The sequence below is a fragment of the Sceloporus occidentalis genome, unplaced genomic scaffold (assembly GCF_023333645.1).
Source record: "Sceloporus occidentalis isolate IW3139 unplaced genomic scaffold, rSceOcc1.0.p SCAF_37, whole genome shotgun sequence".
NCBI lineage: Eukaryota > Metazoa > Chordata > Lepidosauria > Squamata > Phrynosomatidae > Sceloporus > Sceloporus occidentalis.
In genome coordinates this window covers 1,277,066-1,301,297 of record NW_028317017.1, presented here as the reverse complement: position 1 = coordinate 1,301,297, position 24,232 = coordinate 1,277,066, and the positions used below count along the sequence as shown (strand labels likewise).

General features: G+C 41.3%; 1 protein-coding gene across 1 annotated transcript; it reads right to left on the bottom strand.

Moving 5' to 3' along the window:
- Positions 1-11,653: 11,653 nt before the first annotated feature.
- LOC149297682 (tyrosine-protein phosphatase non-receptor type 9-like) lies at positions 11,654-23,535 on the bottom strand. The gene is made up of 13 exons (XM_089488164.1): positions 23,503-23,535; positions 20,952-21,095; positions 20,209-20,298; positions 19,294-19,430; positions 16,588-16,693; positions 16,384-16,494; positions 14,284-14,606; positions 14,020-14,110; positions 13,321-13,390; positions 13,118-13,196; positions 12,792-12,942; positions 11,997-12,204; positions 11,654-11,820 (listed from the first exon to the last, which is right to left on the bottom strand). Exons 1-13 carry the CDS (start codon positions 23,533-23,535, stop codon positions 11,654-11,656), a joined length of 1,710 nt encoding a protein of 569 aa, XP_089344290.1.
- Between the last annotated feature and the right edge of the window lie 697 nt (positions 23,536-24,232).

The following is a 24,232-nucleotide window of genomic DNA, read 5'->3' as shown; positions in this document are numbered from 1 at the left end:
AAAAAGTCAGCTACAAGCACCACCTTAATGTACAGTGTATAACACATGTTGAATTTAATTTGTTATGGACCAAATCTAATTTCAATAAGAATGGAGGCATACTGTAAAAATGCATCAAAAATATATACAACTATGGCACAGATATTGATAAGATATAAGATATAGTTCGATGCTTAAAAACACCGATTTCTAGGTGAACAAGCAGTAGTTTGGACACTGAATAGCGCCCTTTCCAAACTCAGAGAACCATGCACAGTTCTATGAGTGCCACAGCATTCTGAGCTATAGAAAGAGTAGGGCAAAAGGTTGATACTATAATGTCCAACTTGCCACATCAATCTTCCCAGAAGACCAAAGATGCATACACAGTGTCCTTTCAGAAAACCTGTCACCTATAACACTGCACAACAAGCAATGCAAAAAAAAAAAAAAAAAAAGTCCCTCAACATAGAAAGTATAATACATCATTAAGCGGTTTAACTTTTATACAATAAGGAAAGAGGATACAGCCAGATTGGTCCAAGAGAGGGATGAAGTCTTGCTGAAGACACCTTGGAAGCCCCGAAAGCTAATGCGGCGCTAAACCTTATTCAATTCTGGCCCATTAAAGGTTATTCCCATCAACTAAAGAGGTTATCTTATACACACACACACGCATGTACTGCATCACATGTTGGGGGAAACTATGACCCTAGCCGAGTGCAATATAAACAGAACTGGTTTATAAACAGAAAATTGGAGACTGTTGCAATGCATAAGACTAATTTTACATTGGACGCCCGTGAGCCGTTTTATATTGACCTCTTTGGTAATCATCTATGGGATTTCTTGAAAAGGTTTGCGGTCCTCCAGCGGTCGGGCAGTTAAACGTCACACAATGCTCAAATATTCAGGTGGTTCATAAAAATGAAAAAAAGCCATGAACCCCTGGCCCTTACTAAACGTTACCATTATGTTTGTAGTAAAAACTATATATGAAAGCTCAAGAAAATAAAAAAAAAAACTCAGTTTTTACAATACCTGACACAATCACTAACTGTTTGAGAACATTGCACATTTTGCAGACAGCTACAAGTGTACTTAACATGACGACAACTACACAAAATAAATACTAAATTTCCAGTGCAGAGACAAGACTAGTTTTACCACATCATGACAATCACATTTACATATCCTAATATGTTTGGATGACAAAAAAAAAGCGAGATCAGATTATTAAGGCCAAACAGGCATGAAAAACACTTCTTTAAACAGATGATGCTTCCAGAGCAAATCATTTCCTCAGCACAACGGTACACTTTCAAAGAACGAGGAAATAGAAACACAGAATTTGTATGTTTTTGGTAAGAGGCAGAGTTTGGTGCTCTAAAGCCTGGTTATAGAGTTATACAGCTGTGACTAATTGACAGCCGCTGCCACCAACCTGCATCTGCGGCCTGAGTGACCTAGGAGTTGTGTCCATGCAACAGCTGAAAAACTTGTCCCTTTTCCAGCATGAGCTATAAACAAGCGAGACGTAATACAGCTGACATGTTACTGTATTAATGCACTCACATGGGGGGGGGGGGGGGGTAGCATGCCCCTCTCCCAGACTTCATCTGGGGAGAAGCAGGCTGCTAACACACCTCAAGAAGGGGGCATTTTAAGTTTGGGGGTTTTAAAACTGGCATCCATGAAGACTGCTGAATTACGATTATCCTATTACGTTACAGACCGGCATTAAGAAAGTCTGCGTGTCGATCCCAGGCAGAGAATATGGGAGAATGGCAAAACAAGAAAGATGCCCCGTTAGTCGGAAGGCGATTATTAGGAAAGGAAGCTTTTACTTAAATGAGGAAAGGTGTAACAAAAAAAAAAAAAGGTATCCTATAAAGGGAGATGCAGTGCACCGACTATAAAGTAACATAGCAACAAATACTTACATTAAAAAGTGAAAAGCCGCCGCCGCGCACGTTAGTGCCTTTACTTGTGCAGCACTCGCTCCGGTCTGTTTTGCTCCATGGTATTTTCCGGTATATTTACTTTTGCTGCGTTGAGCTCCATCACCAGAGATACTTCCCCGGTAGCCCCCATACAATAACCACGCCCTAGAGTTAACGACTCCCTCATATCTGCCCCCCTCCCCCGTCATGCTCAAACCACCTGAGTGAGGACACTACACTGCCCCCAAAACAACCACAGGCTACAGCCACCACGCCACCCGCAGTAATCCTCATCAGCCAAAAGAGCAAAAAAACAGCACCGTCCATACCCGAAAGAGCAAAACACCAGCACCGTCCATACCCGAGCTCCAACAAATGCCAGTGCCCCCTACTATAACCTCCCTCCTCTTCCACCGACCCCGCTTCACGTCTCTGACCCACACGCTTCATCCTTCTCTCGGTTAATTCCGTACAGACCCTGGAGCACAGTCTTCGACCCGCAGTATCAATAACACACCGTCTGATTCCCCGCCCTCCTTTTTTGAACGATTTCCCCACTCACCAGTTTGAGAATAGGTAACGTGGGCTCGGATGCCCGCTCACCATCCGCTCGCTTCTCTGTCAGCGGGGAAATCCCGCCTCCACCACCCAGCGTAGGGCGCCATCGAGCGCGACATTCTATTGGCCGAAAATCTACGCCCATCAAACTCGCCGGCCATTAAACGTCCAAAGTATAGAGACTACAGGCGTGGTAAAGGTAAAAATTCTACAAGCCACGCCCCTAACTCAATAAACCCTCGCAAGCAAGCGCGAGCGGAAAATGGCCGTCAATGGAATGAAGAGGAGAAAGCCCGCCCATTTAAATGAATATCGAACAAGGGACAGTCCCCTACCTTCGATTGGCTGGCAGTTGGACGAAGGGGCGGTAAGAAAGGAAAGAGAAAAAAAAAAAAAAAGACCGTCAATAAAGTCACGCCCCATCGGAGAAGGTACACCCCTTAAAGCCGTGTTTACATACGAAGGACGAAGCCAAGCTGGGTTGGATATATGAGGGTGCAACAGGAAAAGTAGTGGGACCAAAGATGGCATTTAACATGCGGCTATTCGACAGGATATATAAGAAACAAAAAGAGAACAATGCATCTCCACGGTTATACAGGTCTCCGGCTAAGGGTATCAAAGCAAATGGAATGTGGAGAGAGACAAGAATAATATCACACAAGGGACTGTCATTACATTAACCATGCCTATGGAATGTGTGGGCAGGGTGAGCTGGGGACACGGAAGGAGTACATCACTGTCCTCACAAATCGATGATACTGCGATCTTTTGAGCATCTAGAAAGAGACTCAGCCTTCCCTCCTAATTATGATTAATTACACCTATTTGGGGGACAAACCTGTCTTTGCAATTGTTTGATATCCATGAGAGCAGAGTATCTGTATCTTTTGAAGAAAAAGAGCAAAATATTAAAACAGATTAAAGTGAATGAATAAAGATCATTTTCCACAGCCTTCTTTGCTCACGTTCACCAAGGGTGCCAATATTAGTGGAGGGCACTGTACGTCTATTTGAAGAGATACTTTGGGCTTCATGTATGGGGCTTCTGGTCTTAGGCTGGTACTGACCCTCCAAAGGTCAAGCATGAGGCGGGAAAGGCCAACTCCAATCCTTTTGCACCAGAAACGCTCTAGGTTTGGCCCTAATGCATGAAGTTGGCAAGTTGAAATGCTTCATGACTTCCCAGTGTATGATGTTAAGGAATAAGCCATTAGGGTTTCGGCACAGTTATTTATACAGATTACCGTGTCCAACTTTGCAAGAAACATATGTTGAACTTCAAAAGATTCAATAACTGTACAAATTACAGGGCATCCTACTTACTATAAAACTTTATGAGCTTTAGATCCTGGACACACACACACACACAGTAAAGAACCTAAAAACTTTTAGAAAGTTTTCCAGTTCTGCAAAAGTGAAGCGTGCATTGCATCTTCTTGCCATTGACGCCATTTCGTTTGAAGCAGATTAAAAAAAAAAAAAAATCAGACTTGAAGGTTAACACCCAGCAAGGCCTTTGAAAATCACACACACTGCTATCAATAAGTGCCTACATCAGCCAGAATCATCAAAAAGTATGGAAAGATGTAGGCATACCAAGTACCAAGACTTTAAGACCATTCACTCTAGTCCAACTACTCCTTCGGGTCACAGCTACTATGTAACACAACAGAGCAAAACGCTGTGATTGTTAAGCAACAAAATGACTTAATATAAAGTTTGTAGTTGACAACATTTATTTGAAAATGTCCAGTGTAGTAACCAGAATACCGATCCAGCTATATGAATGTACTGTCAGGCTTTTTATTTATACTGGAGAAGGACAGCTATTGGCGGCTTGAAATTTAAGAAACCCAAATACAAGAACCGCCGAGATGCCGGACACAATCACTTCTTTTTGCAGGAGAAAATGGTTAGCGCACCCTCTTTGTTCTTAGTCTGGCCTCAGTTACCAAGCTCCACCCACTGATGTATTCCCTAGCAAATGATTGGGCCGCACTTCCGGGTTTACACAGGGCGGGCTCTACACACAAGCTTCCAATCAGACACTTTTCGTAGCAATTAACTTCCGCTTCCTACCAGGAAGAGAGGCGAGTCAGTCACGCCCCTTCAGCTAACACACCCGCCCCATACGGAAGGGATCCAGGGGAGGAAACTATGTGCCAGCAAAAGGGGAAGGTTACTACAGTCCCCACCAATAGAGATACAGGTGGGTGCGACTATGGTAACGCTAACACCTCCTCTGCAAAGAGGAGTTAGAGACGATGAAGTCGAGGCACGTAGGCGGCCGAATTCATTAATCCGTGTACGTTAAGAGCGCAGTGTTGGTTATGAGAAGAAACAGAGATACGCTAAAGGCGCAGGGAAGCACTGGTTGTAAACAGCTGCTGCACAAGGATCACAGGCCCTGTATATGCATCTCAATTCACCAGCGCAGCAATCACTTTGTTTGTAGGGTTAAAACCCTTCACTGTCCATAGCCGTTTTCTTTCAAATAGAATGAAATAGTTATCCGGTGGATTAGCCAGCTACTAGTCATCACCCATATTAGTGAAAAAAACGGTTACCACCCCAAAAGCCATCATCATCCCGGTGCAAACTAGGAGCTATTCACCGAGAGATTACCGGTTTAAGCGTTCAGAAATCGGAGCCTTTCCGAGGGATAGATGGGAATTTTCAGGTCATTCTGGATGCTGTGAGATGGGGATTTAAAAAAACATTTTCTTGCCTCAAAGAGGTACCTCCAAGAGGGGTACCTCCAATGGATAAAGGGAGCAGACATTATATATCCCACACTCGGTATATTTGATCGGTTGTTCCACAGCAGTCGGTTCTCGTGTGTAAGTATTTTTTTTCCGCTCCCCCCCCAGCAGCCATGCTTAGAACTATCCAGACATATAGTACACGATCCCGGGCTTTAAGGTCATTTCGAGAGCGCATGCATGCTGTAGCCAGCAGCCGGTACAGTAGAGATCGGTGATGCAGTAGCAGAGATACCAGCTGCCTATTAACCCCATCGCGCTTTTAATTAACCCTTTGACAGGAGTGTATGGGGAAAGAGTAAGCATTCCAGGAATCAGTGGGTTAACGTCAACCCCCTGGGATGCCAGGCGGGATTAACCGGACACATGCCTAAGGCTCTACATTAGCGGATCCCTAACATTTAAAGCTGCTCTATCGATACCAACGACGATTTCGACATTGAAACCCATCCACATGGCACAGAGCGACCCTCTAACAGAGGTTGGGTCACCGGAGATCTTCTGCACGGGCAGGAAGGCAAGCTGAAGCAATCTAGCCCAAAATGATTAGCAAACACCCCTAAACCTTACCGGAAGATGACATTTCTAACAGCGGGGGACCGTACACCAAAATGCAGAAAGAAGAAAAAGACCCGAGCATGTGGCAGACGTCATGCACCCTATGTGTACTCACACTCCGCTGCCAGGAGCTCATCCGGGGCACTTAACCCTTTCCTGAGCAAATAGCGGTACTAGGCTCGAACATGGGAAAATATTTAATCTAAAGAGAGACTATATTAAGGGCTATATCTCCTCTTTTTTTTTTTTTTTTCGGCATTTAACACAATGCCCGCCCCCAAAAAGCGCAAGATACAGGGGTCCCCTTCTAACCCCTCTTTCGGGGGGCTCATTAGATATAAAAGAGGCAAAAACAGCGTTAATATTTACGATAAACAAAAACCACATACCTTCCAAAAATAAATATACGTCCTCACGAAGTCAGGGACTCCCGGATAAATACACTCCCACTATTTTTTTTATCGAGACTCCTAATTTTGGTCCCGCCCCTAAAGGAGGAGGGGAGGGGTGTGTGTAAGACAGCAGGGGTAAGCACTACGTGGGCGGTGCTTATTTAAACATAGCCACGCCTCTTTACCATACACAGTCTCAAACATTAAAACCATCTTCCTTCCCACTGACATCATGTAAAACAGGGTGAAGCCACCCTGCATCAGCCACATTTATTAGAGCTATAGTCTTATGGTTTGATCGCCCAATATTAAATCGCACGGATCCGGGCTCAGAATGCTTTGGTGCCCACAATACAATGTGAAAAGTACATGCACACACTGAAGCAGAGAGCTGCAAATCACTGTATGCACAGACCCCCGACAACCAGCATTACAGCCCCCACGGCATTGCACATACACAGACCCATTACACCCAGAAATCCAGATTAAAACACACGGATACTGCAAAAAAAGCTTGGTGGTTTGTACATATAGATCCGATTAATTCTGCACGGTGTGGGACACACAGGATCGCGAACAATGAGCCTGAAAATGCAGCACCATAGGAACGCTCATCCCCGCATATCACACATAGGGCATTGCGAAAACAGCTCTTTTAAAAACTACAGTACCCACAATGCACCGCGACTGTGGTTCCCAGAGCGCTATACAACACGGAATACACGAGAACGGAAAATGGAATTACACTGAAAAGCCAACAGTGTGGCGGAAATGTGGCTGTATCGATATGTGGCACTGATCTTTAGCGAATCCTGTAGTGAAGCAGCACAGTTTGTCCAGTTTCATTCTTGAAATTACACATTCTCGTCGTATTTCTAACATTTAACTTCTTTTGTTGCTGCTGCTGCTGCTGCTATTATACTTAATTCATCAAACATTAAGTCAGAACAGTCACAGATTTGTATGTACCAAAGGGAGAGATGTGTTTTAGCTCATGCGCTGCACATTATACAGGTTTATACCCAGTAAGGTTCTTTTTGGAGGAAAAAACTTGTCTGGCCCTGTGTAATATACCTACATTTCTTAAAAGTCTCTTTAAACATTGAATTATGCATTATACCGGGCCAGCTCAGCCCTTGGTGCTGAAGAAGCTTGTCAGTATTGGCCATTCTTAATGAATAGTGAAGTGGACAAGTTGAAACCACAAACTATCCTGCTAACTCTCCTTTTCGTGAATAGACCCCACAGAGGTCATGAGAAGACCTAGGTTGATGAGAACACTGTTAACATTTTGGTTCCCGTAGTAAACAAAGTGCTCCCCACCTCATATTGACTCTCAAACAGGTTTTAAAATTAAGCTACTTCAGCGCCAAGAATTGTGGAGGCATTGACCTCTGCCCTGACCATTGGTCTATTAATAGTTCGGTAATAACTGTAGGTTTTTGGGGACTAATTTGGGTCATATTGACTATGGCAGATTTGGAGAACTACTGGGACAAAGTGCTAAATTTGGAACGCTCAACAGGAACATTGAATTGTTTTTCAATTGGCGTTGGTTCTGGATTTGACTCTTTACGTTAGAGCTGTTTCAGCTGACCAACAAGTCTAGCGTAATCAGGGATGACTTAATAGCAGCTGTCAAAAGTTTTAAATCCTAAATAGCCACCTGCTAGATGAGAGAGAGAGAAAATCAGAAACTCAGTGAAGATAATGAATAACCATTAGACATGGGTTGCAATATGGTCAATATTATACCAGAAGTCTAGAAGAAAAAAAATGTATAGCTGATAATTCGATGGATGAAATACCACAAGCAGTAACAGCTAAAGTCCTTCTATACCCTAGGTCATTTGCAAATTGAAGTATTCCCATGGGCTAAGGCTCTCCTCCTCACTTATCACCTCTCATTTTTCCCGTCTACAAGATTTCACTCAAGCTGCCCCATATCTCTGGAATCTACTCCCAAGGAACCTTCAGCTTTCACCCTCCCTCCCAACATTCAAGAAACATCTCAAAACCCACTTCTTCAGAGAAGCATACCATCTTAGCTGCTAGAACCTCCTTGTCATTGATACAACCACCTCACTACCTCTCACCCTTTCTCTGTACCTTATGTTTGTCACCCCATTCCCTCAAGATTATAAGCTTGCGAGCAGGGCTCTCTCCACCTAATGTATCGATTTGTCTTAGTCTGTCAATTCTTATCTTGTCATACCCCTTGAATTTATGTATTGTATTAAACGCTGCGTAAACTGTTGGCGCTATATAAAAAAAAGATAATGATAACATTAATAATAAAGTACTGTATTGTTACCAATGTAACCAAAGCTTGTCCCAGTACTTTCAGTACCAGGAGTTGCGGGCGTCAACAGGGCAGGCGAGAGGAGTGCACTGCACCCAGGCTCCACTAGTACCACACTGCCGAGGCAGCCTGTTGCCCAAGGAGCAGGGCTGCCTGAGGAGATCGCTGATCTCCTTCTAATCGGCCCAAAATTAAGAAGGCACTAGGTCTCACCCTTCAGATCTCTGCATCAGTACTCCCTCTGGACCACTTGCTTGCACTTGCCCAGTAGACTCGAAGCAGCTAGCCCTGTCCTGCTTTCCCTTACATGTACACAAATATATGCATATTTATGTTTATTAAATCTAGGTGGGTAGGGGCCCCAGTGCATTCCTTTGCCCGAGGGCCTACAATGCTGTTAAGACAGCCCTGACCCCCACACACACTAACGTACCCAAAGACACATGTTAAAACACCAACATACCAACACACTTTTACTAAAATACCCAGACATACACATGCTAACATACCCAAAGACACATGTTCACGTACTAAAATATCCCCCCCCACACACACTAACATACATGCACAATTTCACTAACATACTCAGCCACATACCCAAAGACACATGTTCAGTTAGTAACATACCTAGACACACATGCTAGCGTACCCAAAGACACATGTTCACAGAGTAACATACCCACACACACTAACATACCCAGACAAGGACCCATGTTAACATACTAACACACTCAGACAGACACACATACATACTGAGACACAGATACACACAAAAGCAACTCACTTACTCTGTTTTGCCTTAGCCTGTCTTTTCTGCACTACGCCTGCGAGGACACACAATGTGACATTATGTGACCCCACTCAACCCCACCTCCTCCTGGAAATTAGGGAGATGCCTACTCACGGAGCATGCCACCATCTATCTCTGGGGGATGGGGCAATTGCCCCGTTACCCCCCTTGATCGGCCAGTGGGGGAAAGCCGGAAAAGAGTTATAGTAGTATAGGCTGAGAAAAGACTTGCGTCCATGAAGCTCAACCCTTTTCCTATTCCTTGTCAATGGCTGTTGATCCAAAAGTTAAAACGCTCATTCTGCATGGATGATGGAACCTTTCTCTGAGCACATCGTCAGTAAATGCTGTGACGGGACTGACCGGTACCTGGTTTCCTCGGTCCAGGACTCTGTCTCACAACTGAGCAGAGTTCTTGGACCTGATCAATCATCCTGGTGTCAGCTGATAATCACAGTGATTTCTGACAATCACAACAAAGTCAATGTTGTGAAACATTGACTTTGTCTCTGTGTCACTGCAGAGAGTGACAGAAATACAGATAACCTGTATACATTTTTAAAAAAATTATTAAAAGAACTCTTCCCATCCCTTCCTGATCACAGTAATAAACTGTGATCATTTTTCTTTTACACAATTTTTTGCTTTTTTAAATATTTTATTTCCCCTATTTTCTTGTTACCTGCTAGGCTGGGAGAAATATAAAATGTGTATATATATATGTTTTTTTATTTATATAGGTTTTTTTAATGTACGTGTTAACCTATAGTGTGTTTCCCATACCTACAGTGTGGAGGAGTTTTGCATTTTAAATACCCTGGGGTGTCTAGTTTTCAAAGATATATGGTTTGATGTGGGTAAATTGAATTGACCAGCTTCAAAGTTATCCCAAATATGACATGGGTGCACGATGACCATTAGTCAAAATTACAAGTTGAAAAACTGAAATGCACATATGCCAAATGTGACCTTTTATCCCTCAAAAAAACATGACAAACCTATGCATGGGTTGCATCACTGTACTCAGGAGAAATTGCTGAACACATATTGGGGTGTTGTTTGGCAGAGACTTACCAAGAATGGTAAATTCATACAATGTGTTTGGCAGTGACATATACAAGGGGATATAAATTCATACCTTAAGTACAATGTGTGTGGAAGAAAATTCTACCACAAACTTTGACAAAGGCCGGTGGTAGAATTTGTTTATGGAGAGTGTTAAAATACCACCATTTGGAATACCCTGTGGTGTCTAGTTTTGAAAAATATATGGCTTGGGGGTAAGTCTAATTGGCCTGCTTCAAAGAGGTCCCAAATAGGACTTGGGTGCAGGATGACAGATGTCAAAATTCCAATTTGAAAGACTGAAATAGGAACCTACAACTGTTGCCCGAAACAACCCAACACATCTATGCATGGGTGGTATCACTGTATGTATGTATGGGAAAATAGTGAAACTTTTTTTAAAAATTGTACACATATGGATTATAAGTATTTTTTATTTTATTCTGTACATTTATACAACTATTAAAGGACAAAGTTGGAAAGTATTCTGCTGGTCATATATATATATATATATATATATATATATATATATATATAGTTTGTAACATACAGTGCACAAATAATCACACTGGGGTCTTAGCTATTCCCTTTTCTTTGTTCATTTAATATGTTACATTCCTCTTCTCGTTTGTAATGAATGTGCCCATCCAATTTTTCTTGCTTTGTGTGCTTTGCCTTCTGATCCTCATCTTTTACAATCCATATTGGTATGAATGGGTTATGTCATATGCTATACCTTACATTGCATTCACAATATGTATAAATTGTGAATTTTGGCCTAGGTTCAGAAACACAGTCAATTAAGAGAATGTTATAATTTTATAAATACATATATGTACGAACACACTTTTTTCTGAACAGCTTGGCAAATTGAATATATCAAAATAAGCTTAATTATATAGTATGTGTATAGCTTATTAAAGTGACCTAAAAAATATAAAGTAAGTTTGAACATGTCATAGGTGGATGCCTCTGTAAAATGTGTGTTTATGTAATTAAGCTAATTTTGTCGTAACTATTATATTAATGAGAGGACATCAATTGTATTCCTAGATGGGTACATGATGCTTATGTATATTGTTAATGCTAAGCCGTTGTGAAAGACAACTCTATTCAGTATTCTGCTACATGATGGTTGGTCTCCAATAGTGTAATAAAACTGCTGTGTATCATCCAATAAGGCACTAAATAGCTAAGCTATCATAATTTCAGTGCCTTGTTGCCTTCACAGTACCGCACATAATTATAACCTTGTGGTGGTCTCTACATCGGTTCTTGGTAGAATATTGCAGGGTTAACTATCAGCTATCAGTATTTTCTAGAATGGCTGTGTGACAGAAGTAGAACTGCTCTGGAGTTTGTATGCTGAAAGCTCTTTGTTTGCGCATTCTTCGCACTGTCTGCTTGATGTTCAGGGAACCCACATCCTCCAATTGGGATAGGCAAATATCCAAAGTGCAGAAGGTACCTATGGGTTAAAAGAGTTTTCAGGAATACTTGTGAATTGTCCCTTTCGTCACCCAATCCTATGTTTTATAAATTGTTTTATTCACAGAATTCACTCATGTTCCTTTTCTCTATTATCCCCTCCCGCTGCCCCACTCCCTTTGTCCTAATCTAAAGCTTCTGACCCTCATTAAGTACCTGTTCTTCCAATTCCTGCACTGCAATGCACCACAATGGGTGGTCCCCCTGGTGGACCTTTCCAGCGCATTCCTAGGTCATTCACAAGTCTTTTTTGTTCTTTCTTCACGACATTCCGAAAGTGGATAAGTGCAGAAGCTGAGTTAGGTACCCCAAAATCTGGCCAGCTCAGGAACTGCAAGTGACTAATAATTCTTTTCTCTCTGCTCTAAGACACAGAAAATATAATTGTGGTGAAGTTAAAAAGATCGATGAGTGTGAGAGAGAAAAAAAACAAAAAAAAACAGTCGAGAAGTTTCAGAAAAGCCCACAGACCAGCACTGAAAAGTTCATTTTGCATAGAGAGGTGTTCACTAAACCGGGAATTTGTAGGCGACTAATGTGGCAATCTCCCAGTTTAGTGAATGCACTGTATGTTTCTTGTCTTTGCTGAATAACAATAAGGTACCTAATACCAGTCTGTTGTCATATCGGCATGTTTTTGGGTTCTACACACCTTATTGTTTTGCCTTGAGCAGACACATTGCATCAGACTCATTACTAGATTAGCATGGTACTTGGTGCTCATTGAAGGCATTTATACCCACCTACACTTATACATAGAATTACATGCTGACATACACTTATGCATGCACATTCATGCTCATATGCCCAATGTGACAAGAAAAGGAAAGAGAACAAAGTGAGGGGTAAAAGAACAAACTAAAGTGAGCAAGAGAGAAAACCAAATGAGAGAGAAAAGAAAAGGAGTGCACATTGGGAGGGACAATAGGAAAAAAGTGGTGGTGGTGGTACCTGTCGACTGCTCAACTCCAGGATACACTTTCTATAGTGTTGATGGTTCTCTGTGGCTTTGTTGCTAACCATGACAATTCCATATGTTGCAACAGATCCAGGGGGCAAAGGCCAGTATTGACCACATTTTCTATGACCACCCTCTTCAACCCTGTAAAAGTCAAGGGGACAGATGGATAACTGCAGAGGAAGGGAAAAGAAGAAATATGGAGGAATTGAAAATACTAAAGCAACAGTATGTTATAGGAAGATGTTTAAAGAAAAGTGAAGAAAAAAAAGAACCAACACTTATATCGAACGCACACTAGCAGTCAACAGTTACTGACCTTGTTGTCATGACGATCACTAGTACATTTTGCTCCCAGACCATCTGCCAGAAATCTGGGAATGTGTTTTCCATAGGTCCTAGCAATTGTATAGACAGGCACATATACATAAAAGGTACTCTATCACGCTTAAAATTAGAGAAATATCTAGATAGATAGTCTGCCCCACATGCATGCACATTGCTAAATGCATGAAGTCATACCTTGTGTCCCAATGTACATATTCTTTTGTAGATATCCATCCATGAAACTGGCATTTATATAATCAGAGCGCTGTGAAAACAAAACACAGATATCTTTCATACCCAAAGAGTTTTCAGGAGACTTGAACAGTTCAGCTACCTGATATCACTATGTATATTGAAACCAACCCATGGGTTTGAAGGAGAATCTGGCATATCAATTACCATATATCAGCATTTATCATGATAGGTCAACCTCAGCGGATTTCTCCCACAAGAAAGGATGTGTAGGTCCTGCATCATGCACAGTAAATGTGGGAAGATTAAATGATATATTACGCAGAGTCTTCTCAGTGCTTCTTGCAAGAGATGTTCACTGGTAAATGGAACCATCACGATAAATGGAAATACCAAAGTTTTGATAGGTTCCACTATTCTACAAATTGCTGAGTTAGTGAATACACATCATAGTGGTTTAATTACTAAAATGTGAGTTATTGGGGAGTTCGTGTGAGATAAAACATTTCTTATAACAGCACTAACTATGGATTATGAAGGGTCAACCTTATAAATAAGTCTGTGCAGAACATACCTTACAAAAGTAGTCAACAATTTCTCTCTAATACACATTTACTTTTCAATCCCCCACCTTTATTCTAGAACATATAGTTAGCTTTCATTGTATTGCTCACTAGAAAATGGATATATATCTTGTTTTACCTCATGCCAGTTTACACGTTTCAGTTTGACACGAGTTTGGTCCAAGCATGGAACATCACCATAGCGATTCCTATGACGATTAAGAGCAGCCCTAGGATGCACACGAATGGTTAGTTAAAGAGTTAAAGAATTACTCAAAGAACGTCAAAGGTTTACACGTCTTATCTGTACTGGCACTCTAGCACCAAACATTATCAAGCATCATCTGCATTTCCTTGCCGTCTCAGCACATCCACAAATAGTCGTCTAATTCCAAACACTCACAATGAAATAGTAAATGTTCCCTCAGGCTGTTCTTTCCTCAGCTCCTCATACTCTTCATAAATCCCACATCTTCCCACAGAGTTTATGTGATCTTTCAGCTGAGTCAAGGTCATTGCTCCAGGGCTTGGTCGGTGCACGCTGCCTCCTGTCCTTTCCCCCAGAACCATCACCAATTCATCTAGAGGGTCTGGTCTGCCAGCACGTGCTGGGAGAAGGAGGCAGTTCCACGTGCCAGGGTCCCAAGGAAGAAGGCCTCCAAGAGATTCAGGGAGACACTGTGGAGGTAAGTGCTGAAGAAGTTCACTCACATTGACCATGTACACCTGCAGAAAAGAAAATAAATAGTGATGTGCCATGTCATTCATACAGCTGGATCTCTCATACACACACATTATGTGTACGTGTGTAATATAAGTATTTATACGCATATATTTAGAACAATATTTCAAACCACACAATAACATAATTAAACAGAAGCGTAATTATAAGATGTGACCCTAATTCATTTAAATGTAACTCACATCCACAGTCAATATTTCCCACCTACACTCATAAAATGTTTTATAAAGATGAGATTATACTCATGGTAAGTGAAAACATACAAGTAGTTATTTTGACTTGAGTCCAGTAAATTAAATCAAAACAATCTAATGATTACTAAATCTTGCATCCTTCGAGAAGGTGAGAGATAGCTCTATGCATCTGACACAAAAGCCAGCAGGATGCATACAGTCAATGTGAAATCAGGAAAACGTCTCAATACTAGAGAAAGCACATCACGGTCAATCACTGCCGCATTAGATTGTAATATATCTGTATGAGAGGCACAATGTGAGATAGACGTGTATTTTATAGAAAGAAATAGCTTCACTCTTAAGGGATTGTTTAATGTCCCCAACACGCCTACTATAGAAGAATGCATATTAAAGTATTCTGTGAGTACTTTAATAAGCACCCTCCCAAAAAAAAAAAGACCCGAAAGTCATTGTGACAGAAGGACCTGTCATACAAGGGCCCAAGGTACCCAGAGATGGCTCCAGCCTGGCGGCCAAACAGGCAGGAACTCCATTGTTAAACAAATCCCATTAACAGGATGGCTACCAGGGGGATATTCAGTAGCTAAAGGGGATTAAAGGTTGGGTTGTCTACCTGTTTATCAATGTTAATTTATGTTAATGAAGTTCTGTGGCTATATCAGTCTATGTTTTACAACAAGGAACTGTTCATTACTGCTGTACTCAGTTCAAGGTAGTTGTGTCTACTTATTGGGTACACATAGCAGGGTTCCATGGTGCGCATGCTGGCTGGTGCTGGAAGTGATTCCGGGGACAACAAGAGGATACATGTGGGTGATCTCTGGGAGTTACTACAGCTCTCTTGGTGAACCCGTTACAGTCATTCTGCATACATTTCTTTCTCCATGATCCGAAATTTCTTGCCACTAATTTGCTGCTTAAGCAGTCAATCAATGACCAGAAAGTACTTCAAATTAAAACAATAGGAGTATGTTTCTGTCACTAATTGACAGCTTAAACAGTCAATTAGCGGCAGGAAAAAGCTCCCTTTGAGATCAACGGGAGTCCTTAACACATGCGCACGGGGGTCTAAACAGATATTTGCATGAAGCGTTCACCAGCGCAGGTGTATCTGACTAGAGGTGAGTTTATTAAAGTACATATATTGGCTAGAGTTTCCTTAAAAAGGTATATGCCTATGATACAGCGCTATTTGCAATAGGGAGAGAGAAGATAAAAGGGACAATCATGGCCAAGGTTTTTGATGGGCCAACACCTTTAAAACTAGTCTGTCGGTTTTTTGCCTGCAGTTTGTGACACTGTAATTATTTGATTTGTTGATTATTGATTTGTTTTAATTAGATAGTTTAAGCCTAGGTTTACAGGAGGAGCAATATCTGTATTTTATGGGAGATATATGACCCTCTAAGGTCAACAAGGCCATTTATAATTAGTTTGCCAGAATGGACTCCTGAACACAGGGGTATTACATTAATCATACGCGTGTAAGCAGTGGTTAAACGAATAACACAATACATTCTTTACACAGTAGCAGATGTACTATAGTTTTCAGGTGTTATCTCACCCTTTCTCTCAGCTTCTCCTTTAGTAACAGGCTGATGATAGAATAAGGGACTCGGAACCAAACTGGTGGTGACACAATAAGAACTTTCTTGAGACGAGCAGGGAAGGCACCCTAGAACAAGAGCAGATGTACACACGCAGTCAACCAGCAGAACATTAGTTGGATAATCTTCGTGGGATTTGGAAGCATGGTAAACTCACTTACTCTCAGTAGGCTCAGAATTTTCTTGCTTAGATCCAGCTCAAAATTGCTGTACTGACTGCCACCCATGTCATAAATAAATACCAGGCCATTTCTCTGTGTGTCGGGGCTGCAAGCAAAGCGCAAGTCATTATCCACAAGAGCCACAAGCCTTTTTTTTTTTTACACATGTATTGTGAGTGCATAAAACAAATTTAATTTTCTGTTATTGACCAGCTGCTGGTGGACAATATCTTTCATACTCGGCTAAATACAAAAGTAAAGATTCAATTGCTGACTACGCCATTTATGCAAGCTACACTCAACCCATTATCATAGATGGTCATCAAGGCATCTATACATGGCTCCCTTACACCGGTTTTTGTCAGAAAAGTATCTAGTGGCTAATGTGACATCTCTTGGGGCATGAGACTTAGGGGACGGCCAGGAAAAAAGGGACACTAATTTTAAGATTCTGGCTCACAGAAAACTGCGACCTGCAAGATAAATAATGTGCAGACCTGCTAAGCTCATGCTATTTTGCTTACCGCAGCACACCAACCTCACAGACAAGAGCAACAATCATATGGACAAAAAGTGAATCCAGCCCCAAGTGAAAATATATTGGGAGCATGTGAATGATTGGGATGGCTGTTCTGAGGATGAAATTCGACAATACTAGGTGTTCAGTGGGACAGTGCTTTAGGTGTCCAATGAAAGATTGAGGCCGCTTGTGTTAGCACCCTAGGGCTTCTATTGCACAATATGATAGACAAGTTCTCATGGGTTGCAACAGCATGTTCAGATGATCTATTTAAAAGCTAGGTACCACCATATGAAATTACGTCTCTGCAGTTTATGGTTTTTGCTACTTTTCTGCTGCCTAAGCTTGCTAACCTCCTGTGTACTACTGCCAAGTAACCATCCTCTTTGTGTACTTTTATGTTTCCTATCTCCGGTTAAACGTTATGTTCCTTAGAGTTTATCATTCTGCAGGATGTCTGACCTTAAGCCTGTTTATCTGCATACTTTTGCTAATATGCCCAAAAAAGCATCAGTCAAGATGAAATATCTAGCTTGGTTTGTTTGCAATAAGACTGTGTGAACTTCAAAAGCAGGACGGTTTCTCTTGTTCTCCAGCCAAGAGACATGCTGACCAGAGCTGTGATTTTGTATACTGGATTTTGTATACAGAGCACCAGGCTGCCTTCAATTGTCTGTGGCAAGAGATTTTCAGGCCCTTCAAATTTTGGAATACAAGCTCTTCAAGATGAACCATCTTCCACCTTAGATTAGGAGATATTTCCCCAGAAAGTTCTACTTAGATGAAAAAGACACAGTTGCCTGAGACAGCTAAGACCAATTGTGCACCTATTGTTTTGTAAACAATTTTGTCAGGTCCACCTCAAGATGGAAACTGTAAAGTCAACATGAGAACCCTGCACATTATGTGCACAACAGATCTCATGGATGTATACCTTCAATCTAAAAGGATTATCAGAGGTATATAACCAAGTCTGCCCTGGGGACAACTCAGTATTACATTTCCAGTCACTATCTTTTGGCCTCTCATTCTCACTTCACATGGTGGAGGTACTCTACTTAAGAAGACATTCATCATCGTTATTTCTTAACTAGATGACTGGCTGGTAGTACCAAACACCACTTGAAATTGCCTCTGCAGTCTTGATTCAACTTCTCCTGAGAAAGAAAGCGTAACTTTCCATTTTATTATTAATTTCATCCTTGTCATGCACAGTTAATTGAGCCTGCGTGAGAGGGCTCTTGGCCTTTCTGATGGCAAGTTTGGTCAAATCACCTCTCTAGACAGATCTGTTAATCTCTCTCTAAAACTGTAGTTATCCCTCCCTAGGTGGCTTGTTCCATAGCAGCTGTCCAAGGGCTCCCATGACAGGTGCCATCCTGGTTTATGGTAATCATAGACAAGTTCTTTGGGTTAGAGATCCCATATAACACAAGTGTCTGCTCAAGATCCCTTGTTGTTAGAGGAATGCCAATCTTTATATTATTACCAACTAATAATTTGGAAAGTTGCGCTGTATGGCAAGCTCTGCACCACTGAAGTCTTCAGGTCAAAGCAGAACACCTCCAGACAAGATCCAATATTCAATCCAAAACTAGTTGTGAACCAGACTGCATGGAGGTTGCTAATAGGCAGGCTGCATTTTTCTGGAGTAATAAAGGCTCTGCTGTGGACTAGAAGCTGGTCTTGGGGTGAATTCGCTGGGACAATTGACAATTATCTTGAATGTTTTCCACTATTGAATAATAGTTCTCACTTTAGAATTATGGACTTGAAATTTTTTTGATTGATGGGCAGCAACAATTACTTCTCTAAGATCAATGCTGATGTCTTTTCTCCTTGGCATTGTGTTAACAGAATGCTCCAGACCAGCAAATCGTTAAAGATTTGATATTTGATTAGCAGCACCTGTCTACCTCGCATCTTTATTCCTTTGGAAGCAGTGAGGGTGTACTATTTTTCACAGATGGCTTTTCCATTATGGCTTTATTTTTGTTGAATAAATAATGACACGGTGTAATATGTCATGTGTTGTTGCTCATGTGAGGTTGTATTTACAAAATTTATTTGGACCTGCTATGGAACAGATGATTGTTATTATGTTCCTTTATTTTTTCCAAAACATTTAACTATAGTCTAAGTCCATGCATTTTAGTCTGTTTAAGAAAATTAGTGTATTATCTCACCTCTCCACAGCACGGTCCAAGAGATAGAAGAGAGCTTGAAGAACAGTGTGCTGCACCTCTCTGCTATTCTTGTGCGCAGGGTGATGTAGTTTGGCAGAGAAAATGGCTATAGAAGCTCCAGTTGGAGCCCTCACACTCTGAAGAGAGAACAATGGAGAGCAAGAAGTGATAGTCCATTAAGATCTTCTTGAAAACAACACTCACTATAAATACTGCCGTACAAATTATGGATGACAGTTTGCCTTTTCCTATAAATTATAAATAAAATTACATTTTTTTAGTGTGGTTTTGCTTATTAGTTGCTATGACAAACACATTTACATCAAGATGGGCAATATCCTACTCCATTTCAAACATTTGCAAAGATGGAAATATTTGAGGAACATTTATTGTAAGTGTGTCAAGAACGTTTACTTGTTTTCAAGACATATTCATTGACATTTGAAAGAAAAGAAAAAAAGATGAAAATTGAAAACTAAGTAATTTCTAAACCTATTTATAAAACAAAATGCACTGCAACTTACACGCACGGTATACTAAGATTTGTATTTTTGTAAAGCTCTATGATATAATTTTAAACAACGTAAGTTATAAGCTCCTGGAAAAGTGGGACACCAGGGTAAGAAACATGGTCTCAAGGAGGTGGACACCTTTTATTCAAGGAGTGTGTGGTGGAAAAGTGGAATATTCTTCTAGCAGAAATGGCAGAAGTTATTACAGGGGCACTTAAAAATGCTTGGGATATTGTTAATGCAATTGAAGATAAGACAAAATTACCAAATAATGTTTGAGATCTTCCACAAGCAGAAAAAAGAAAGGGCAAAACATTATTACCAACTTCCATCAAAGCCTACGATTTCTTGGGAGGCATGTCAATCTCAGGCTCTATTAACTGCAGGATTCTCGATCTCTTACCAGCACAGTAAACTTGCCACTCAGCAGCTCAGACAACAGAGGCTCTTGCAGAGGGTTCAGCCGCACAATTCCCTCTCTCTGCCGTGTCTCCTATTAACAAGGATATGAATAGAGATGGTATGAACAAAAATATAAACATACAAGGACAGATGATAAGATGCATTTGCATAAAAGTAACTCTGATGCAAAGCTTATTTACTGATGTATTTATGTTGGCCTGACCCAGGGCAGTACCCCCAACACGTACCTCTGTGGCTGTTGTCTACTGACGTCACATCCCTGCACTGTGCTCAAAAGTACGTGTGGCACTAGGTAATGTAAAGCACACTCTGCTATAGTACAAATGGGCTGGATACAGCGCTATCGCTTGTAATCGCCTCACTGAGCAGTGGCACCATGGAAAACCTGATTGTTATCTGTGGAAGATGGGCTGGCCTTATCACCATGGCAACCAATGGAGTGGTCCAATCAGCAGGAATATTCCATTTGTTACTATAATGACAAAACTTTCCCTCAAAATGACTTTTGTACATAACCACTTGTATTATGGAAGCATTGATTATATAGATGATGCAGTTGGGCAGATAGGTATATACAGAGTATATTGTATACCGTATATTTGTATTCTACATACAGAGACGTTTGCAAAGCTAAGTAATACATTTTTATATGTGTGTATTTTAGGAAAAAAGAAGATTGCACAGGTGACAAGCGAGTCAAATATCTGTATGACAGTCCCTCACCCTGTAAGAATGGAAGAGCTCAATCGCCCGCACTACATCAAACTTTCGAGCCATCAGGAATTTAACTGCAATATCCCAGGAGAGAGGAGACACCGAGTGACAGGATGTCCAGGAATTCATTTCTTGCAGGAACCGTTGAGTGGCCTGTGAAAGAGGAGAGGGATGGGTGTGGAGCGACACATGCGTTTCACTAACTTATAGCTATATAGAAAGCACTTTTATAGCAAAATTACATTAGAGAGTGTTATCACCTTAGCAATCAACAGGAACATGGCCCTTGTTGCTTTGGTTATAAGACTAGTTTTCAAATAGTGAAACAGAAATCCAGCCCACTAGTTTTGTTTTTACACAAACAGAGCAGCAAAGAAATGTTACACATCAGCTTGGATGCACAGCATATTAAAAAGAAAATGTTAAGGTGGTTTTCTCAATCTTAAAGGGACACTCCAGCCATCATAGGCACTTTAATGCATCGCATGGCAGGGTCGTAGGAAGGGTGAGGCGTGAGAGGCACTAGCCTCGGGCGCAGCTACGAGGGGGTGCATAGCCACCCGATCAGCAGATGCAGCCTGTAGGACTGGTTAGGGAGATCACAATCTCCCTCTAACCAGCCCAACATTAGGAAGCACGAGGTCTGTCACTTCAGTCCTCGGCTTCCGTGCTCCCTAATCACTATTCACCGGCAAATTATGCTGAGCCCCGGGATATGACGTCATCCACACACCCTGCATCAATAGCCGGCACATAGTGATAAGGGAGCACAGAAACCGAGGTCTGAAGTGACGGACCTTACGCTCCCAAAATTGAATGGAAGGTGGTGGAGAAAGATGAGAAAGGTAAGAGATGGGGAGAAGGGGGTGTAAGGGCAGTGTACGCGTGTGTGTATATATTTGTTTGTAAGCTCGTGTGTGTGTGGGCAGGTGTATGTATTTGTATGGGGAGTGTATATATGTTTATGGGCAGGTGTGTGTAAGAGCAGTGTAAGTATTTGTGTGTTTGTAAGCAGTGTGTACGGACATTGTATGTGTATATGTGTTTTTATGGGCTGGTGTGTATAAAGGCAGAGTATGTGGACAGGTGTGTGTAACGGCAGTGTGTACGGGCAGGTGTGTGTAAAGGCAGTGTGTATGGGCAGTGGTATGTAAAGGCAGTGTATGTGTATATGTGTGTGTAAGGACAGTGTATATGTGTGCTTATGGGCAGGTGTGTGTAATATAAAATAGCCACTGTAAAAATAGCTGGGGGCACAATTTTCCATTCTTGCCTCGGGCGCAAAAGTTGCTAGCTACGGCACGGCCGCGTGGTCCTTTTAAGTTTTCTTCATATGCATTTGCCCATTTCCTTGCTCCCCAAATAAAAGCCATGCAAGAGATGTGTTAGATCCGGCATGTGATAAATCTCAGCCCTGTCTTGATGACTGTTCAGACCCCAGTGTACATGTGTGGAAAGTGCTTCTATTGATTTCAATGTTTTCTTTTACTCCAAGTTCTACTGTTATGATCTCTTCTAATTCAGCACAGAAAAGTTTGCAAAACATCTGCCTCTTTAGCGTGCGTCTAATGCTACATTAGAACAGTTAGGTTTCGATAATAAATCTTTTGGCTCCCCTTTAATTGTGTTAGTGCTGGTGATCACATACTGTCTGAAACAATGCTGCCAATCTGCCTAATATTCCTCAAAGAAACATCTGAAGCCCTCCTCAGCGATCTTTGGGTCAGGAATACAATTTGATGCTGCAATGGGACACAAGAAGATAGTTGGGGAAGAGAAAGTGCGAAATGTTACTGAGATGTGAAGTGACAGTAGTGAAAGGCTAAAGAAAGGAAAGATGTGGAACAGATAATGGGGTGACAGATGAGATGTTAGATCAGTAAAAAGACAGAGGCAGATAGAATATAAAAGGCAATAAAGCAAAAGAAAGACGGAGACATTGAAATTCATTAAGGTGAGCTGAGCTGAAAACATACCACTTCACCAGATGAGTTATGCATTAAGAACTGGCAAGGTGGCCCTTTTTATATTACTAACTCACCTGGCTATGTCCTGCATAGTGTATAGCTAATGCTGTGAGCTAAATGTGTCAACTCAGACTCACAGGGAATAAACACATGAAAACTAGAGGGATTTATGGGAGAAGGTAGGAAGATGGTAGTATGGTGAAAGAGAAGAGAAAAAGAGCAGTGGGAAAAGCAGATTGGTATGAAAACTAAGGGGGCAGGAGAGCAAGAAAAGGAAGACAGAAGGACGGCGAAGAAGAAGAATAAAGGGCAGGGAGGAATGGAAAAATGAGAGGGAAAAGAAATAGCGATAAAAGAATGTCTACTTACATACACTGCAATACATACATGTGTGTTTATAGATATAACACAACACATGCACAACAGATCTGCATACTGTGCAGAATGCACAGATGTCTTGTTACTATTAACACATATGTAATAGGTTTTCTTACAATTGAAACAGTGACATAGTGAACATTAATATGTACACATTTGTAGTTAGATTTCTGATCATTGAGTACACACATGCACATTTTTACAAGCTGCATTACCTGTTCCTCCTCCTGTGTGAGCACCTCTGCCATGCTTGCTTTCTCGGTGCCAGGTCTCTACTCCAGGCCGGGGATCCTTCAAGGCCTATAATTTGACTGGTGTGTTTACTAGATGTAAGCTCTAGCCCAAAAAGCAGAGTCAGGAGTAAGGAAATATGGAGAATGCGGACTGCAAAGAATAAAAAGCTGGAGGATAAGAGATTTAATATTAACGAGGACGTTTTAGAGATTAGAGATCGGGTGGAGGAGAAGGAAGCAGTCATAAAAACAGTAAGTAAAAGCCACAGACACCCTCTAGTGGCATCCATTAATCCTACAAGACAGTGATGATCATTTAAAAGGAAGTTATACACAACACAAAACATAAGTGAAACATTGTCATACACACAAAACAGACAGTATCATGCATTTAGCAGAAATAGTGATATCATTTGGTTATATGGTAACGTCACATACTATGCATTGTGTAATATACTGTTAATCACATAAGTGGGAATCACTTCATATGAGTTTGTATTTTCCACATTGCGTGAACGCACCCACATTATATATATATATATATATAATATATATATATATATATATATATATATATACACACAAACAGCGTCAGCCATACCATTATGATCACCTGCCTAAAATGGTGTAGGCCCCCCCTTTTGCTGCCAAAACAGCCCTGACCGTCGAGACCTCTTAAGGTGTGCTGTGGTATCTGGCATTAAGACGCCAG